General features: G+C 36.3%; 1 protein-coding gene across 1 annotated transcript in view; it reads right to left on the bottom strand.

Moving 5' to 3' along the window:
- The window catches only part of LOC116176168 (protein tincar-like), a 92789-nt gene that overhangs the window by 10089 nt on the left and 61183 nt on the right, over positions 1–21517 (bottom strand). The window contains exons 2-4 of the mRNA XM_031494646.1: positions 8841–9076; positions 3677–3798; positions 3406–3625 (exon numbers count right to left, since the gene is read on the bottom strand). Coding sequence (XP_031350506.1) covers positions 3406–3625; positions 3677–3798; positions 8841–9030 — 532 coding nt within the window. The 5' untranslated portion in view covers positions 9031–9076. The remainder of the gene's footprint in view (positions 1–3405; positions 3626–3676; positions 3799–8840; positions 9077–21517) is intronic.

The raw sequence follows: 21517 nt of genomic DNA, 5'->3' as shown, positions 1-21517 counted from the left end.
ACTGTGCTGTGTGGTTGCAGCAGTTGATAGTGGTAGTGCAGCTATTTTTGGCGAGGTCTTAAACTTCTTGTACCTCCTACGGTTTATCGACCGGTCAGTCCTCTTTGTGTAGCCATAAACGGTAATCAAGAAACTGCCCACTGCTGCCGCAATGCTTTCTGGGGTTACCTCATAGTTTTTCAACATACTTAAAACTGGTGAGACAAACGTCACTTGTGAATTGAAAATATTAGAATAATTTGTACTTGAGGGGGGGGGGGGATATAGTGCATTAAGTCTCACCTCAATCAAGACCTTTTGAGACCCCTTGCGGAGCTTTCTTTCTGTTAGCCAACATTTTCGATTCCTACCGAATCAGAGGGAATTATTCTTAGTCGCAACTAATAAAACCAACCCTGATGAAGTCAAGTTATAGGAAAATTACCCAAGGATCAAAGATTGTAACTTTTAAAGTATAATTGAAGCTAGTTATTATTAAATCCATAGCAAATAAACAAATTTCCCCAGAAGTACAACCCTTGCTCAACTGCTAGCTCATTTACAATTAATGCGTAATTTTAGACAAAGGCCCTACCAATTCAAATTTATACCTCAAACGCCTAATAAATCGACAGGAAATAAACAAAAGCAATTAATCAACACGCTATACTAATTACAAAGAAAAAAAATAGAGGGTCAATTTACCTACATTGAACGGATACATGGGAGCTCCCTATGGATTTAAATTCTTCGTTAATGTGGCTCAGTTTAAGGAAGTATACAGGGTGCCCCCGTTAGGGGGCTGTTTATTGCAAACTTTTTATTATTTTCAATTTTTTGAAGTCAATAAGATCTTAATAACATTATTGGAGATCTATGTTTTGTGGGTCGTTGGTCTCCGGATGCGTCTTGATTGGTTAATTTCCTGGGAAAGGTTATCGGCACCAAACTGACGTGTTTTACATGATGAAAACAGCTGAATCAGAATTAGTAAGTAACTGTGATCGCATGGAGCATCGAGTGAAGCGATGGTGGTGCTGATGGTTTTGATAGATAACCATTAACGCATTTGATTGGAGTAAGGGAACGAAGCCGATTGGTTAACGATTAAAGATAGCCGTCAAGTGCGTGATTCTAAATAATAGCTTTTTGGGCATTATGCGTCACACCGTTAGCGAGTAAATTGGTGGAGCTTAAGTAGACGATCCCACAATTAAAGTTAGTGCAAAAGCCGCCCGTCCATCAAAATCTTAGGAATGTAAATAATCAAGTTCGAACAAACCACGCATTTAGTACGGAGGTACAAGACGCGATTTGAAGCAGAGTTTAGAAGATACACCAATTTAAAGTTCTGTGTTTTTCGAAATTTTTGGAAACCATTTTTAGCGCATTTTTTAAGAATTAAAAGTAATGTGAAACAACTAATTTGTGTCAGATTTTGCATGTACATGCCTCTAGTGATGCCATGTAAAATTTTTGAAAATGGTGGGAGGGAGAGGGGGTAAATACATAAAAGATGGTTTATTTTCAAAAATTACTAGACGCACGAAACTTTAAATTAGTATATCTCCTAAACTATACATGTTAGGGGGTCAAATAAAATATCAAATTAAAGGTATTTTTATACACTACAATTTTGCATAAAACATGATTTATTTTCGTTATTTTAAAGAAATCGAAAACAGACAGAAATTTTTGCAGATTTTTGACCACAGAGATTTCTCCCGACGCCAGTCGCATTGGGAAATTTTTTTCTCTCTTTACCATTTAAACAAGTCGGAAAAATAAAATGTTCTACCGGACCTTTTGCAACCATAAAGTACAAATTGACTGAACTAAACCAGGGATTCCTGAAAACGCTAAATTATGGTAACGTAATCTTTTTGACTTGTATTCAAAATAGCCATCGGTTCTCTTTAATAATTAGCGTAAAATTTCATTCAAAGTAATCAAGAAAATTCTTAAATGAATCTATCTTTGTAAAATGGCTGAATCGAGTAAAATTTTTGGTATAAAATGATAATTCATTTCGAAGGAGTTTTGGATTTCCAAATCTCCGCATTTTTAAGCAAAATCTGTGGAGCTACAAAAAATTGGAAGACAAATAGGAAACGAGAGAGATATTTTGGTAAATGGAACTATATTCTTTTCCTGCTTTTTAAAGTAAGTAAAATTTATTATAGTTGCTTTAAACTTAGAAACTCGGGAGTCGAAACGTTTGCGAAATTAGATTTTTAATCATTTACAGTAATAAAGAAAAAGTACAGAACTAAAGCCGTCGATATTTTCTACTTAGCCCCTTTACAAATTACACCGCCGAGTTTTAAGAACTGTTAAAATTTTCCGAGCAAAGTTGGCATAAACGGATTTACAACGAAAAATGGAGAGTAAGCGACTTGATTTGTCGATGCAACTTTCGCGGAACGGGGAGTGTAAATAATTTACCCCGTGAAAAATCGCGTTGGTAGTGGTGGGCAAATTTAAATTCGTTTCGTTTAATCAAATTACGCGTAATGATCAACTTAATTTTAATTAGATTGTCTATAAGCATTTTATCAAAACAAAGTTGGGGTGAATAAATTATTTGCTCTCTCCGGTAAAATTTTAGCAGAATATAATTGGAGGGCCAAAAGATAACAGAAGACGAGTCGAAGCCCTCGTACTTCTCAAATATCTGACCCGAAAGTTTACGCTTGGTTTCGTTTGACGTGGTTTATATTTCACTACTGCACCTTTTGCAAATTCGAAAGGGCATTAAATTTGCTCAACACACGTGCTTCGTGATTGCATTCGATGTTTTCGTAAGATTGAAATTGCAAATTTTAATAAGATCGCCTATGAGTACCCGGCTTTTAACCCACTGGTGGACTTATCCCGTTGAACTTCTACACTTTTAACAAATCAGAAGTGGGATTCATCAGTCAATACGATTACATTTTATTTTCTCCAATTTTGTATCACCATTGAAATTGCTTGCATTTAGTTATTGATAAGTTTTGTTGGATACTGAGAGAAATATTTCAATTATTTGGTATATTGTGGTGTATATAACCAAATTGACTATTACGAGTGCGTAAATCGAGATTCCTATAGTTATTAAATTTCACCGTCAAGCGTACTTTAATTGCAGTAATAAACCCGCATGAGAGCGTTTAATAAACACAAATTTATCCTGTAGGAGGAAAAGACCTACTACATGCTTTTTTATTACGCTTCCTTTAGCACACGTTCAATTTCCCGCAATGCCACAATGTAGCATACGTTTAGGCAATCAAAGGGGGTTTATCCCTCGTCTTTCAAACGGTTCGTAAATTAAACAGACGTTTTGATGGTTTTCATGCAAAATAACCTTATAAAACAAGGGAGAACCGGAAAATAAGCACTTTCCGCGTACAATACCGCAGCAACCGCTAAAAATAGTCCTACCTTGTGGAAGCAACCCCGATGCTATAAGTTTCGTTTCCATAAGCAGTCTTGGTAGTAGTAATAAAAAAGCTATAAGAATGTGTATAAACGGCGCTGTTGGTCCTCCGTGTGTCCACCAATTCCAAGCACCCATAGTTCCTAACAGTTCAGAAGGTGGATCTTGACTACAGTTACTAAGTTGAAGTCCCAATTTAAAGCTGTCGTTTGCCAAATTACCAATCTGGAAATAGAAAGCGATAGACTTAGAGTGAAAAACTAGTAATGCGATTACCTTTAGTAATGAAGACAAAAGAAAGAAAATTAGAAAGAATACCGCCATTCCCAATAACGTTAAGCTAACGTTTAGCTCGACGTACGGAATTGAGGAATTCGGCCACGGTAGTAACTCATATCCTGAAAAGAAAGACGTTATAAATAAAAAATAAGATACCATTTCTTTTTGTTTATGTTCAAGTTATCATTTTTCGTGTAAACCAGCGAAGACAAGCCAGTGTAACGATGTATCTCCTTAAACGTTTATGCTATAGTAAAGAATTTGTCATAACGTTATTTGGCGCTCTAAAGTTCGTCCTACGATACACTTAGTATTCAAGTTACAAACTTTAAGTGTTCACAACAAGATAAATGACAACAGTTCCCCAAGTTATGCTATAACGAAATTTAGAATGCGCAAAGTACATCTAGACGTTTACGTAATACTCAACACGTAATTCATCTTGTAAATAAATTCGAAACGACGCTATTCAATTATAATAAAAGTGTAGATTTGAGAAACAAGTATTTGTAATTGAACAAAACCCTTGGAAAAACACCAATGTATGTTGAAATTGGGAAACAATTGTGTTTTTATAATAATGTATTAGTAGTTACCCACATTAACACCTTAGCTAGGTTAATTAAACTCGGGTAATTTCAATAACTCCCACCCATAAACTAAAACTGTAACAAAATTTTTATATAAGTTAATTATAACTTTTACAGGGCACGTCCTTCATCTGCCTCAACTAAAGTCTCTAAACAGTCTTAATTAAACCTTTTGGGACCATCAGTAGACTTGCCCACCTCTCCGAAATTCCAAATAATTTGAGAATTAAAAATTTTTATTTAGATACAGACAGAATAATTTCATGAAAATTATTGGATCGTAACTTGGGCTCGATAAAAACACACGGGTAATCATTTACACACGAGAAAAATCAATCAATAATGCTATGAGAAAGAAAGGCACTCATACAAAATACCACACACGTGCGATCGATTGAAACTAATTCAATATAAGGGAACTTCTAATTATCTTAAGCAGTTAATAATTCTAATATCTGCGATTTTTTTGAACGGGCGCCCAAAATCGTAAACGCCAACTCATGTTGCTTCGGAATCTTCATTTCTTTACGTTCAATTAATTCTTAATTTGAACAAACTAGCTTCGTTGGAATTTCAAATGTAATAGTGGTTTTTCAGTGGTAGATAACTTCACTTTATGGGGTAGTTAGAAATACCTGGAAATACCCCACTGATCGATAGACTCAGCACGTGACACAACGCTTGAACTTAACTCGAACTAGAACATTCACTTTTATAACGACAAATAAAAAACATCTAAACTTTCTTCTACAAGAACTTTACAACTACCAAGACTAACTGTCTCGCCCAAAAAAAGCTAATCAAAAAGCCCCGTTTAAAGTCAGCTTCTCCTGTTTATCATTCTTTTAACTTTTCGATCCCTTCCCTTGCTACACATTACTAGGTGAAGTGCACTAAAAAGAACGGCCAGCTCCCCCTCTCGTAAAGACCGAATTTAAGTGAGATAAACATATAAAAACAACGAAATTATCTGCAGATGTTCCTAATCTTTCTAAACGTAATCTAACTGAACAATACACCAATCAAAATACAAGGCGATTATTTAATGACCGCATTGGAGTTTAATCGAAATCAACCACCACAATTAGCCTTGAAATTTAACTCATACAGGATGACCGATGACAAATGCTGATACCAATAAAAATGAAGTAGTTCACTTTATTTTATAGCAGATGTTAAATTGACGTTTTAATAGGTGTAAGTCTCGCTTTATCAGTAAGAATGGTTAAAGTACTTTCTTTAACCGTAAGGGTAGATAAAGTGAAACAAATGATTGTTAATTATAATGACATATGTCCTTCTTATTAAAAATGGGACGCAGAGTATAAAATAAAATGAAGTTTATAACAGAAAACAAGACTATTGGAAGCTACGGAAGGGCCCAAACTTGACGTCTAAATTAAATTAGAAAAGAATAGATTATGTCAAATGAAGTGTTGTTAGAGTTGGATGGAAGTCGTACATAGTGCATAAGGACGGCTATTGTTTAACATGTTAGACACATTTATGCCATTGCACACAGTTCGAGGAATCGAAAAGATTAGAAAAATCACGAAACATCGGAAGTATTCGAAAGGTCCGAAGAAGGTGAAGAAATAAAGCGCCTGACCAATTTAAAGAGTCGGAAAATTTTGAAAAAGACGGAAAAATACAAAGAATTTATCTGGTACAACTGAAAAGCTTAGGGATCTGAAAAGTTGAAATAGAAGAATTTTACGAACCGGCAAAATAAAGGTAAGCTCTGAAGAATCGGTAGCAACAAAGGAATAAGAAGCGTCGAAAAAAACGTAGGAACATAATTCAAAGTACTCGACGAAACGAAAGAACCCTAAGAAATGGACAGCTCAAAAAAATGCAAGGAAACCGAAAAACCGACTTCAATAATGAATCCAGGTGTTCTATAGAATTAAAAAATGGATCCGAAAAATCATAAGGCTCCACATAATATGTAAGATCGGAATAGTAGGGGAGCCCAATAGGGGATTTTGGGATTTACTCGAGGGCATCAGTATAAAGTAAGGTGGGCTGACTACGTGTTGAAAAGTGTGCATTTCAATAATCTAACGATTTCAGCGAGTGGTAAAGTCACAAACTTGCAAAAAACGTTACCTAGACATTCTCGAGCGTGTTGTAATTGTTTTTTTATTTCGAAAGAAATTATTCAAGAATAAAAGAAGTAATATATTCTGCTAGTTTCCACATGCCAAAGTAGAACAAATCGTGTATTATTCGCGCCAGGAAAGAATGCCGGTCACAGAACACTTGATGCCGATCTACAATCGTATGGTTTACTATGAAAAACATACGACCGGTATCAGGTGATCTCTGACCGATATTCTCTCCTGACGAGCATTATGTAAAGTTCAGTGCGTTCAGCAGTTCAAGCGTATCATAAATTATACGTACAACGCACTAAATATCTGACGCGCTGGAATAGTTTACTCGTAATGCCAACTCGCAAAGAACTTTGAACGCACACAAAACAATTTCGTCGAATTGGCGGCACAGTTTCTTTTGTAATTCGGCAATTAATTTTAAATTTCACGTACGATTACGCGGCTGTTAAATTCCATATACCGTGATTACACGAATTCCTCAGTTGGAAATGTTACACGTTCAACTTACATAGATTCACTTTGAAGATTCAGCGAAGACTCCCATTCGTCCAATTTTTCCTATTATAGTCGCCGAGTTAAAAACCCGAAACGAACCCAACATAAACCAAACTTCGGCTTCATTTTTACCAACCGCTCGTCAGGGAGGTATTGCATTGAGGTAAAAAATGACCTCCACCCCCACTTTTTTTAACGGAAATACACGTTTTTAAGCAACAGGAATCCGAATCAAACAAAATCTCGATTATGTCCGTCGGTCTGTCTGCCTGTACTCACATTTCCGGTCAAACGGCTGAACCGATTAGTACCAAACTTGGTACACATAGAAGAAAGGCTAGCCACAGCAAATTTGTTATACATGCAAAGCCGTTCCTCATGTTCCGTGAGAACGGTCATTACAACCGGCAACACTGTAGCGTTTTGCATCTTATCTGCTTGTACACTCGCTGCTTATCTGAAAGCGCTTCATTCTCTCGCATTTTAGTTTTGCTATTTTTTACTATGGAGCGGTATATGTACAAAATTCTAAACCAAATCTTTCTAAGCCTAAAGCGACCACCTGTTATAAATGTATACATGTTTGGTGCTAATTTTAAGGGTCTTTTCACGACCCGCAAAATTGTAGTGAGGAGTTTTTGAGAAAATTGACACAATGACAATATAAAAAGTGACCCCTCGAAGTGGTAACCCTTCTGAAATTGTGCAAGATGTGGTTCTTGTATTCGTCTGGTAAATATAATCTAAAAATTTTACATTAAGATTACATTTCTATGCGCTTCACACATCTAGGAGATCCCAAATAACTCTTCCATGTTGGGCTGTAGTTTTTTACTTGAAATGAAATGACAAGGGACTGGAACACTCTGTCAATAGTCAAAATCCTATGGAAAGGACCCCTCAAAGGACCTAAAGTGATCTGGGAGGAAAATAAAAGGGCTCGAAGTACCCCTGACGTGTAGTTAGAAAGCTACAGAAAGGACCTAAAAGCTACGAAAATTATTTCAAAAACATAACATAACATTCAGCCCTGTGATGTTTCACTAACATTAATATTAACGTGAAGGTTATATGCGTCAATGTTTCTTGGTAAATCACCTGCACGTTAAATTCGACGTTTTTGATACATCACAGGGCTGATTATCAATACAATTTCACAGAGAAAGTTAAGTTGGGGTCTTTTTACCCCACCCGGTATTAGAAACGTTAATGGAGCAAAGCCTCTATTTCAATTTGCTAGTGGCAAGATGTCGATAAAGGACACAACCTATTCGGGACTAGCGTAATTAAAACGTAAAAACGATTTCTAAACGAATGGCGGCAAACGGTCATTAAGTTTGGAAGGAAACGAAACCCAATTATTCCTGAAACTTCCTTATAACCCGGAATGTCTTCGTAATTACCTGTTCGAGTTGGAAAACGCCTACGAAGAAGAAACACCTCCCTCTAAATTAGGAACATTGTGCCCTCTTCTAAGTGGCCCTTTTCAAATTTTTAACAATTGTAAAACTTTAGATACCTTCGCCATCCGTCTTGTTAACTTCGTTTTCTGTTTCACAGAGAGGCCCTTTTCTCAAAGGTACACGATGTTTCTGGATTATTAAATTTCAGTCAGGTAAAAAGTTTTTTAGCGTATTTTCAATGACACGGCACGTCGAATAATTGGAGTCTTCTAAATCAAAAATTTTATTGCGAAGGCGTGTCTACGAAAGAGTTGCGATCAATATAGGGGATTGGCTCCAAAGAAAGAGAAATAATTTAAATTACACCATCTACTATCTACTAATTAAAATTAGAATGGTGTATTAAATCCGAAGTTTGGTTAATACCAGATTACCTACTAACTACTTCAAATTTAATGAAAGTTTCAGCAAACTCTTTTCACTATTAATTAAACATCCCATAAGTTGTAGACGTGCACATTTAAAATTGATGGAACGAGAAAAGTTTTAAACTTACCATTAAGCTTCTTAATGCACTTCGTTGCAATGTAAAGTTGCAACAGCGTTCCGAATACCCCATACCATACGGACCACAAGCTATTAAGATGCAATTTCGAAAAGCAAGTGCTGTCTGGCGGCCTCGATGAAACGGCGCTGGATTCTTTCATTTTGTTTTCCTTCGGCATTATAACACCTCCTTTCGACATGGTTGCAGTTTCCGATTACTGGAATACCGCCTTTGGAGAGTGACATCTGAAACAATACGAGGCCTGTTATTCCAGAAGACATGTTCCTGACACTAATATTGTTCGCTATATCTATTGTTAACATTGCTTCGAGACGTATATCGTTGACGTTCATCTAAACGGGCATACTAAAGCATCCCTTCCCCGTTTGCAAAATTTAAAACGTGTCGAGCTTTTTCACATTTAATCTGTGCGTATTGTGCATGTTGCGCTGCTGAGATCTCCCGTGAGATTCTGATCAAACACAGCGTTTGCATGACAATGTATGGAAAATTCTAGAGAAAAACAGTTTGGCTTTAGTGCAAAAGCTTTCGGACGCTAACGAATCATTATCTAATACGTCGGAAGTGAAATAATGGAGTAATTATCTTAATCCAATTTATTTACTGTACATTGTGACACTTACATAGAACTTCTCAGACGCAAATTGGAATTAACGCTACAAAGCACACTGTAAGAAGGAAACTATTATAAGTTAATTTATATGTATTTACATAGTTCGCATGTCAAATGCAATTAAAGTACATAGAGTCGAGTAATTAAGTTTGGTTTTCGTTGTATTATTACTTTTTGGAACTAAAGTCAATTCATAATTCTAGTTTTGTCGATTTAACTCAAGCCTTTGACTGCGCATTCCATGATTTACTTATACGAAAATTGCAACTCTAAGTTTGACACCAACAGTTTTCCTACCTGAACCATAGACAAGTGGACAGATAAACGTCATGACGGTCTAGACATCGAAAATAATGACGAGACATCCTGTATAATAACATATTTCAATTTATGTAAGTCTGGGGGATTCTCTACAAATAAGCACAATATTGGTTTATTGTATTTGAATTAGTGTTTCAGTGTTGTTTTTCCTTTTAGAAGTTGGTTAAATTCTTGTTTAAATGTTGTCGCTATTGTAAATTGTTTATTTAAATTTGTGTATATAATTGTAAAACGGAATTTACAAAGGAATTTTTATCGACCGAAATTTAATTAACGCACATGTTCTTATCGCTGTTAGAAGAAATAAGATGTTTCAAAAATTTTCGCGTTCTATGGGATGCGGTCCTTCGAATCTGGCGTTATCAAGACTGTTTAAAATTGCGCGCGTAATCCATTTCTACAGTGACTTTATACGAGACAGTGGCGACAACTGAAGCTAAAAGAATCCCCTCGCCGCCAAGTTGCATCGAAAATTCCTTGTAGTGTAGGAAACACAAGACGCGTATGGCACACAATAACCATATACATGTAGCAGAAACCGATTCAACATGGCCGCCGATTTCAGCAGCCAATAAAAAATTAGACACTCTTGTCGCCACTGTCTAGTATAAAGTCATTGTATAAATTAAATAACGTTACACGGTGGCCCCAAAAAAAATTCAAATAATCTATACCTCTAAAACGACAAGCAAATACAGAATAATAATGAAATTATTATTTACTAGTAGGAAGTATACTGCAAAGGTAGTAAAACAATATTAAGCAAATGTTGGAAGGGTTGACGTATGAGCGTTTCCTGCATACTAACATAATTCACATATGATAAGGAGAGTAAATCTGTGATATAATTGAACAACACCTGAAATAATAAATCTTTGTCCCCAACATAAAAATCTGACATGACGCCTCTATCTGGGTCGGACAAAAGATTCGAAAAAACAGACAATTCATTGATTGACAATGACGAAAATTTATTCCGAAACACATGAGCCAATTAGAACAAAATCACTGAAAGAAATAAAGCTTAAGAAGCTTGTTTCAACATAATACCCCGCACGCAGATTGTCGATAAATAAAAATAAAAAATTTTTAAATTACAGTTTTTGGCGATGAGGGGATGCTTTTAGCTCCTATTGTCGCCACTGTCTCGTATAAAGTCACTGTATCCATTTCTACAGTAACTTTATAGAGACAGTGGCGACAATAGGAACGTATAGGCACCATGTAGTATCGACAATTAGAGGAAGGCAACACACAATACAAGTATGACATGAGTTGCGTACACTACAATACATATACACTATACAGTGCGTTCGTGATAAGAGGGTCACCGCAATATCTCTTTTATTTGGCGAGCTACACAAAATTTGTTAAACACAATTTTATATACGACCTATCGATCGCAAATGCAAACTTCCGGTGTCACTTTCGGTTTAACCGGAAATCGATGCAACTTTTGTTTTTCAAATGCAATTGTTATGTTTTTACGGTATTTGAGACGAGCAATCAATTTTCTGTACGACAACATAAAATATGCATATGACCGATATACACAAAAATGGGGAAATTAATTATTCAATATTTAGAAAATTGTAAAATCTAGCATTCCGTGTGCTGTCAGGATGCGCGGTGCTTGTTGAATTACACGGGGAGACCGTATTGCGCAAAAGTAAATCTTCAAAACGAAACATTGAAGTGATGGTAGGTATTTCTGTGCATTTGAAAAACAAAAGTTGCATCAACTTCCGGTTAAACCGGAAGCGATGCCGGAAATTTCAATATGTGATAGGATAGCCAAATGAAGAGATTTTTAAAAAAATTTTGTCTACGTCCATTTAATTTATCCCATCGAATCGTACAACTTTTATTTGAAACTTTTATCGATACGCAACTTAAGACACCCTGTATACCCCACTAAAACGGAATCATTGTCACTAACTTTAAAACACCACGACACAAAATCGGCCTAAGCGAAAGTAGCTCACGATATATATTTGACCAAACCCTTTCCGAATACTTTCACAAGAGTTTATAGAAACTTATTAAGGGATCTTCTAGGTATCTTCCTCTTTCTAAACAATTCATTCGAAACCGTTTTCAGAACTTCGTGTATATCTTTTAGAAGTCATGTGTGGGAATTTTGTTTGGAATTTTGCCAGAAACCTTCTTTGAAATATACATAAGAATCTTCTCAGAGGCTTTCAAAATTGTCCTAGAAATTGTCTTACTTTTAAAGACGCGAAAAGTTTTAGGAGTATAAAAAATCTCTTTCGAAACCTTGATAGAAGTCTGCTTAGAGAAATTTTCTTGAAAAGCTTTTGAAGGACCTATTTTAAAAAAAGGATATTGAAGAAACGTGAATCCTCTAAAAATGTTACTAGTGGACTTCTTAGCATTTCATTAAAAATCATCATAAACTCCCTCTGAGAAACATTATAGAAGTCTTCCTAGAAACACATTTTTAAAAACCTTTGAAAAGATCTTAACAACTCTTTATCTCCATTTTTCGCTAACAATTTTGTTTGGTTAATGCGTTTGTGACAGCTCCGATTTGATTTATTGGGCTCTTCGCTTATTTTAGAAAAAATTAAAGTAATTGTTTAGGTGGAATTTTAATCAGAAACAAAATGTTCTGTTTTCGTAGAAATGTGATAGTTAAGATAAGTAAAGAGTGAGGTACGTGCGAATTGACGCGACATGTGACAAGTTGTTGATTGGTTTACTTAGTTACCAAGGGTTTGTAATTGGTTATCTAATCGGGATAAATTAGAACAAGGGAAGATTGTTTAAATACCGCACGACTCCCTTAGTAGGGGCCGTTTGGCAGAGTTCGAGGCCGACTTGCTGTCGTTAGAAGTTGTTTTTCCATCAACTTTCGAGGCCCAGTTTGCGATCCGTTAAAGAAGTTTTTCTTGCCCTTATTTGAAGCCGGGGAGAGTTTCTGTTCTAAGACAAAGAAGTTTGTTTTATCAGGTTCAAAGCCCAGTAGTGGTCATTTTAGAGGGAAGTTTTTCACCAAGTTCGACCAAGTTCAAGGCCGAACCTGATTTTGCATGTGAAATTGAAGAAGACACGCGCGTGTACGTTTTAAGTTTTCGTCTACGTAACACGGACAGCCGTTTCAAGTTATTGGTGGCCTATTTTTGCGTCAGCCAGATACAACAATCAACGTCGCTATCTGTTTGGAGATATGAAGTGAGAAGATCAAGGTTTTTTGTGTCATATGTTGTTAGGTGTTTTGCTTCCGGAAATAGCTAGTGTTTTGTGCGTACTGGGATATTGTAACTCGAAAAATTCTTGGCAGTTGTTAATGTTTTGTAATTGAACGCAAATGCGAGATTTGTTTATTTGGACACTAGTACAATATTGATGTTAAATAGAATGTTATTGCTTAATTTCATGTATGATTGTAGAATAAATTTTATTTACGTAAAATTATGCAATTAGTGTGTTCATTCCATCCCTTTAACGACGCAGAGTGAAGTCTCATGCTCAATTACGGTTAATTTTATTGATTCGCGTCCAAAGTCAGTTTAAGTGTTTTTCCAAATGTGGTAACTGACCTTTGCAATTCAATCATTTTGATCTTGGTCAGTGTTTGCTTGGGATCAAGAATTTAACGTCAGAATTTAATTATTTTGTTGTGCCGGGGTGCGGAGTGTATCGAGAAAAAAAGCTAGCTAAGCTTCAGAAGTGTTGCAATTGAATCATTACACACAGCAATACTTTTTAAATAGAACTCATCTCTGCGAAAACTTTTTTGGAGAACATTAATTTTCTCAAATCATAGATAATTAGATAGCCTTCATACACATTTTAGTAGAAACCTTTCCGCAAAGCCGAATTTTCTGTGAAACTCTTTTCGAAAGCTTTTTTGAAATTTTAAGAATCTTCGATTCAGTAATTCATGTAAATGTCTTAGGGAAAATTTTCTTACAAATCTTGTTTCTAACCTGACGAGACCTTTCACAACTTTTTTCGAAATATTTTTCAAAACCTTAGAAAATTCCGTAAAAATTAGAGATTAGAGATTAGGTAACACCAGGGGTAACACCTAAGCGTGTTTTTTTTTGATTTTGCAAACTTCTGAATTGCTTCCTATTTTCGGAACTCCTACTGCTAAATTTAACCAAACAAGGTTATAATCCTTTCTCCTCCCTAGCATTTGAAGGATTGCTGCAGTCTAACTTCATTTACAAGCTTTACAAATTTAGAAACACAACAATGTTCCATAAATGTATCAAAAATTCGTTGCTGAATAATGTCGGAATTCGTAAGTCCCAGCGAATGTAACGCTTTGAGTGCAGTGAATAGTCCTCGTCGAATTTCAAAGGATCAAAGCTACACGACGAAATGCGATGGACTTGCATCCATTCCGTATACATTTCGTTCGGAAACCCGCGAACAAAGGTGAATTTAATCAAATATCTATTCTAAACCGCGCGCACATCTTTGACTATTACGTATTCGGATAGCTATTCAAGTGGGCGTAAAATCTCCTATTCTTCTTATCCGAACCGATCTTTACACCGGAATTCCCTAAACTCGTCGAGAGCTTTTTGTTAAGGGGGTGCAAATGCAATATCGTGAACTTAAACTGAGTATATGTGGCGTTTGTTGTGTACATTACAAGCCCGTTTGACACTGACAGTTTGCGAGGGACGGTCCCTATTTTATAGAGAGTGTAATCTGAAAATGACGGTGTTTGGTTAACAATGGATGATGGCGGCGACGTTGGAAATTTCACGGGAGCATATTTAGGGAGAAGATAGTTTACCTTGCTGTAGCTATGCACGACAGCTTTATAGGGCTATTTTCTTTTTAATTATTCCTTGCGTCGTTAAGTATTTATCTACTATAAAGTTTTATGGGTACTAAACACGAAAGGACGTGTATTGGAAACCTGCCTTTAGAACCTTATTTGAATATTTAACTAAGGGCAACTATTCAGCTAGTTGTAACAGACGAAGCTCTGTTTTTTCATTTGCTTACAATAAATAAGCGAAGCGAATGTGAAATCGCGTCCGCCTAATTTTCAAACAATTTTACATACTCGAGCGGTGGAGAAAATACACGTCCTCGTCGAGTATACGGGCGGCGGGTAGGAAATCAATTTTCCAAACTCACTAAACGTGAAGTGGTTAGAAGTGGAAAGCAAATTTTCGAAAATGAATTAAGCGTTAATCAAACAGTTCACTTCAAAATTCTAATAACGCTTAATCATTCATCAAACTTGCCCAAATTAAAGCGAGTGGGTTTAAAGTGAAGACGCTTTGTTTTAAATTGCAATTATCCGCGTACTGATTAATACTCCCGCGTTTCAATGTAAATTTCGATCTTATTCAATCGTACTGAAATTGTTTGCCAATAAAATTCATGTTCCGTATTGTTGGAAAAACAGAATGCTTGCCTGAATTCGTTATGGCGCTTTATTTATCCAAGTGCTAGGCTTCCTTTTTCATGGCGAGGGTAAAGGGATGATCTCAACCAACAATGTTCTCCATATCCTTTATATGATCATAAGCGCGAATTTAATTTGTGGGAAGAAGGATACGGACCTCCATTCGGGATAAGTTTTATAAATAGGATAATTAACGAGTAATATAGTGTGTATTCATATTGGTTCATAAAAGAAATACGAAAAGTGCAATATGACTGTCTCGTGATCACGTGTCAATGCTTAATTTAATCATATCTAAAATTCATCTTTACCACCTCTGAATGGTAAACAAAATTTTAATCCAACAAAAGGAGTGGTATCACCGAAATGCATATTTCCAAATCATTGAAACAAAATAACCAAATACGCCCCTTGTCAATAAATATACTACAAAATCTGCTTCGTGCAAATAATTCTCATAAGTCGATTCTTTTAGGAATATTAAAATTACTTCAAACAAATTCAATAATATGCAAACACCTAAAAATAAAAATAAATTAAAATTAGTTACAGTAACTGACTTTTTTGCACTGCCCCGGTAACGTTATTTTCGTGATGCATGCAAAGTTTGGCGGAAGAAAAGTTCGTATGAATCGTGAATCCAAGAAAACCGGTTTCAATTTTTGCATAAGTAATACGCGAAATCGTGATTATGCACAAGAATAAAATGCCAATGCTACGCTGTGTTGGGTGTTGCTATTATTTTAGCCGAATTAATTAAATAAGTTTTGTTGCGGATAAGTGCACCAATTTATTATCTTTAAGTTCCCTGCCGTAGACCGTTGTATACAAAATTTTATTTATCGCACAATGCGCTATCCAGTGATGTTACTGAACTTTAAGGAACTTGCTATTAACCAGCCGTTACTGTTAGGAATCCGAAAAAAAACTTTTTTGTTTAAGGAATGAGTTAATGCCATTTTATTTCATGCCGTTTTTTTATTCGAGAAACGTTCTCCGATTCGAAAATGTTATATTTTACCACTCCTAAGTAAAAGGTCTTGCTACGAATCTCTTCGTCCCTGAATTTAGTCAAATTCGTTTCTTCGCACCCACATAAAATTCCAGGTAAGTCTCAATTTGTCACAAATCCGACTATGTGTAAATGTTTCTCCACCACGTACCCGAAATTTAGGAATTCGCGTTAATTAATATGTTTTTTGCCCGAAATTAAACTACTATTCGGATAGATTTCACTAACTAATCGCAACGTCGCTGAATATGTCGACCGCGAATCAATTTTTTGACACCCGATGTTTGTACGTGATCGCTCGCGACAATCAGCTTAGAATTTTCGATCTCCCACCTCTCTCGCTATTTAAATCTCGCCCGTTAGAAGTAGTGAACGGGGCTTATTTTCTGAACGCCAGGACCTCGACTAGCGTACCTTTTTAAACGAATAATAAACCAGCAAGAGTGTCACGAGCTCGGCTTTAAACAAAATGATACGAAACTCTTCGAAGAGATCGTGCCAACCGTGCTCGCTTCCCCAATACGTTTCTTGTTATCGCTTGTTATAGCCAGACATACTTTTGCTCATGTTTGCTATGAAGCGGTATATGTGTACTATTTCCTATGTTTAACAAAATAAAATAACCAAATTTTTGAAACGGCAAACCGACCACCTGTTGCAACATTCTATATTTATTTGTTTCATCCATTTATTTATTCATTTATTGAGCACTGCGTTGTAAAATGCGCTAAAACCGGATAGTTACTGCTAGAGTCCAAAAGATAGTGATGAATGATCAATACTACACTAACAATTTTACCATATCTTTAAAAAGGGAAAATCGGAATGTCAAATTATTTACAAAAGGAATAGTGTTTTTATTTTATGCGCTACTCGTATTTAGTATTTTGAGGTCAAGTATTATAGTAGGGTAAAGTGAATGAAGTAAGTGGTCAGATACTTAGACCTGGAGAAACCTGAAAACATCGAAGGCATCTAAAACGCTCGCACTCGAAAAATTTGATCAAATTGGAAAGATCTATTGGATTTGACGACTCTGAAGTATCCGAAGAACCCAAAGAGAAAGTAAGAAAATTAGAAAAAAAAACGAAACAATTCAAAGAGTGGATGATAGGAAAAATGCGAATTTAGGAAATACAACATACTATCTATTGGGTTAAATGCATTTTTTTTTTAAATATTACATCATGTCTATAACCACAGACGTCAGACGGCTGTTTGCCTACAAAAAATTTCAAGAAGCCGAAGCCCTTATAGGTGTAACGGTTTATTTTCTCCATTACAAGCATGCTTATTGTGCACGGTATATTTACTTGTTGAAAGACCTTCGTAACTTTTGAATAGATGGTTCCATCTATTGTTGGAATTTTAACCACGTAATTATACCACTCAGTGATTGTCGACCTACAAACTCCAATAGTGAGGATTTTAATTGCGTTTTTTCTCTGTTATCTTAAGAAGAGGGCTGGTTACCTTTGATTTCTTTTAGGGTTTTTAGTTTTAGTCTTAATTCTCAGTACCCATTTAAATTCCGGATACGATAAGTTACGTTTCATATGATTACTGATTCGACGTACAAGTGTGTAACATTGGGTTAAATTCACCGATACCTACGGGGGCCGACCCCCTTGGCATATTTTCCACCTACGGATAACGCCCTTTTGCTGTAAAATGGGTCCACGGGTCATGAACTAGATATCAGGGATCGATCCTCAACAAAGAGATAACTTCCGTAACTCTTTAGCTTTATGGCTGAGTTGTAGAGCATTTGGGCTATACATCCAGAAGTCGGGTGTTCGAACCTGGGTTGAGGTGAATTTTTCATCTATGGCAGAGGTGGAAATTACCTTAGACCAGTTTCGAGCATTCTGCCGACTACTCCGAATTAGGTTTTCCTGCAGTTTTCCTAATTCGTAAGGTAAATACCAGAGTAGTATAGAACACCTCTAAAAAGCATTATGCGGGTCACTCTGTAATTGGGCGAAAGTCTGTTGAGGGCCCAGAACAAGAGAGGGATAAAAAGTTAAAGTTAAGTTAATAAATTCATAACTATTTTGCACCTTCTGAGAAGTGAGGTGTGCCTTGTATGTTTTGCTTGTACTTGGCCCTATACGTGCCCATTTTTGTCCGAGGTATCAGTTGATTTGTGGAAAGCTGTTATATGATTCAGTAATTAGTTTGTTCATCGATCATTCTTCATTGGGGGTTTGTTAAACTGGGGAATTTCAATTGTATTGTGAGTAAGTAACGTAACATAATTTTGAGTGCCTGTTTAGGAGTATTTTGTATTTTGTGTGATAGGCGGAGACAATTATTATTTTGATATTGATCTTTAACAATAAACCAATATTTCTTGTGGTACTTAAATTGAGTTAAGTGGGAAATTGAGTGGCGCTCAACCATTGGTAGGTGCGACGAAGGATGAAGGTCAAATGCCCAAGAAATCAGTTAATTTCATGCTCCTATGTGTTATTGTTGTTAATAAAAAATGAGTAATGTATGTAATTACTGTCACAGAAAAAAAAACGGAACCAAAACCGTTGTCCAGGTCCCTGCTACTGATACGCTTGAAGTGTGTCATATCCAAGGAGAATGCATTATTCTACACACAGGCTAGTACAGGTAAAAGAATAACTACTTCATCTTTGGTACAATCTATCGGTAATGAAAAAGCGTTGAAACGTAGCCAATTTCGTACACATTAATGACCATAAATGCTGAGTAGAGGCTACTGTTTGCGACCTCTAATTTATCTTCCTAACGCTTAATGAACAAAACGCTATAATTTACGTAAAAGTTTAAATTTATGGGATAATGAAATGCTCCCCAACTCACCTTACGCAAATACAGTATATCTAATGCCTCGTTACTGCAACTTCTGTCTACATCTAAAATATATTCCACCGATAACAAGTACGGATTAATTCACCAAAAAAGATTAATGACCGTAAAATGAATGCCCTGATATTCTAATTCACAATTAATAGCCAGTAATGTATCAGCGATCGCTTTCGATAATTAATAATAGTTAAACATCGAAATGGCTGTGGACTTCGTATAGAAAATGGTGCTGCTTTCACTAAAAGCTTTTTACTTGCAAACGAGATGTGATGAGTGTTTGTCAGATATAAACGGAAGACTCTTGATTTATTCGATTACCTAGGCACAGAAGTTACTATCATGGAAATTATACTTGTCTTCCTAGTTACAGTCCAGTAGGTAAATGGGGCTGCTTTTCTTGCTGCACCTTTGGGTATTTGAAAGAATTGTTTAAAGGCCTGCAGTGATCATTCAAGCCGTTGATTTTACAACCAAAGTTAAGGTTTCGTCTACTCCGTCTGGTTTCCATCTTGCTATACACGAGGACGGACACTTCTGCCTAGGGAATGCAATACCGGGATCGCGGGATCCCGAAATTCCGGGATCCCGCGCATTTTTGCGAGATTAATCCCTATATACGGAAACCTGCGGGATTTGCGGGGTTGCGGAATTTATCGACCAAGCCTAGGTACCACGGGCACGACGTTGTTTAAAACTTATTAATAAAACGCGTACCTACAGGTCGTCCGTAAACAGTAAGGACATTGGCTTTCCGTTTTTCCATACATTCGTAACTCCCTGTATTTCTCACTTTTTAGCGTATTTTCCAAAAGGCAAATGAATGCTATTGTCCACACTTTGTCCGTCTGTACCACTACCAGTCCTCCAGTTTAAGAACGTAGGTACCGTTATTCTTATATACAATTGTCGAACTCGTCTATTATTTATACATCTTAGACCTGTCAAATCCTAGCAAATGTTGTAGTGGTATACATCCAAGTATTAGTACATATGCTTTAGTTTCGACAGGTCGAAGATCGCGCTGCTCAAAAAGGTGAGGTACGCATGCGCAAACGACCGTACTAATCCAACACCTACCAAAACGGACCTTAGAATTTCCCATAAGTAAAAAAAAAAAAGTAAAGTGGCTGTATGAAAATATTAAACGGATGTGACGCATTCTTTCCGGGAAATACGATGCGCTTTGTTCGAGAATGTTCGGTAAACCGCACGAAATTGCTTATTTCCTAATACATTTAAAATTTTGCAGGATTCCGTAAATACCGGGATCCCGCGGTATTAACATCTAACTATCCCGCAAATACCGGGATCGAAATGTTGCTGCGGGATTGCATTCCCTACTTCTGCCATTTAGTGCGCTGGTCTTCGAGCATTTGGTTTTGAGGGATTTGAGGAACACGCCGATTTAAAAATCCGCGGACCAAGTTTTACAAACTTTTTAAGTTTAATGAACGTGGATTGCGTAAACACGATACTCTCGCATCGTTAAAAGCCGTTAATGGAAAAAAGTTTTATGGAATTGCCGCATTGATTCACAGTAAACATGTATCACTGTATGCTAGAATTGGAATTGACGCAAGTAACATGAAAAGCAACTTCTGTTGACATTTCCTTTTATTTCGGTTGTCGCGTATGTACATATTTAAATTCGAGAAAAGAAAGAGCTCCATAAAGGAAATAAATCACATGATATTCCGGCCTGTCAAAATTCTATTGCCGTACGTGTTTTACACATTTGACTGTTTTATTGCAAGGCATCAGACTGAATTTTAGTCAAACAATAACTCTTCATCACGGCTGTTTATTAATTTAAAATGACGACAGACAAAAATTGTGCATCGTACGTAATCACCCCCTAAACAGCTCAATGTTGGCATATTAAATTATTCAGGACAAAGGGGATATAGTGTGGAAAGGTCGTACGTCGTCCATTTTAATATGCCATTACATTCATCCGCGCTAAGAATTATTGCATCGTTACATTACGGCTGAAAGGACATTCGGCTATAATGCAACATTACATAAAATGAACAAATTAGTTTTCCGCGGCGCTATTTAATGGGAAAAGAGGAAAACAATGTGATATTTTCTGGGGGCATTAGAGAAAATGCCTTTGGAAATTATTTGTGCACCATTTAATTCCAGCTGCTTTTATGGAACGCGATGAAATTGAAAAGAAGGTGAAAATGTAATGTTTTTCATTGTTTGTAGCTACATTGGGTTGTTTATTGCTCCAAGTGCACCCTGGTGCAGGTGCGTTCGAATGTTGTATAAAAGGGTTGTGAAAGTATACGCTTAGACCAATTATAAACCTCGAATTTTGCTGAAACGTTGTTTTCTACAATAACATTGTAGATAAAACACAAAATATTCTACAATTAAGCAACAAGTGGTTAAATTAAGTATTTATGATTTTAGTGTAGCAACATGGAAACAACGGCATGAACCTGCTTCGTGAAGTATACGTATATATCAAG

This window comes from Photinus pyralis, unplaced genomic scaffold (genome assembly GCF_008802855.1).
Source record: "Photinus pyralis isolate 1611_PpyrPB1 unplaced genomic scaffold, Ppyr1.3 Ppyr1.4_LG7, whole genome shotgun sequence".
Classification (NCBI taxonomy): Eukaryota; Metazoa; Arthropoda; class Insecta; order Coleoptera; family Lampyridae; genus Photinus; species Photinus pyralis.
Note: the sequence above shows the minus strand (reverse complement) of the source record. Positions and strands in the feature narration are given on the sequence as shown.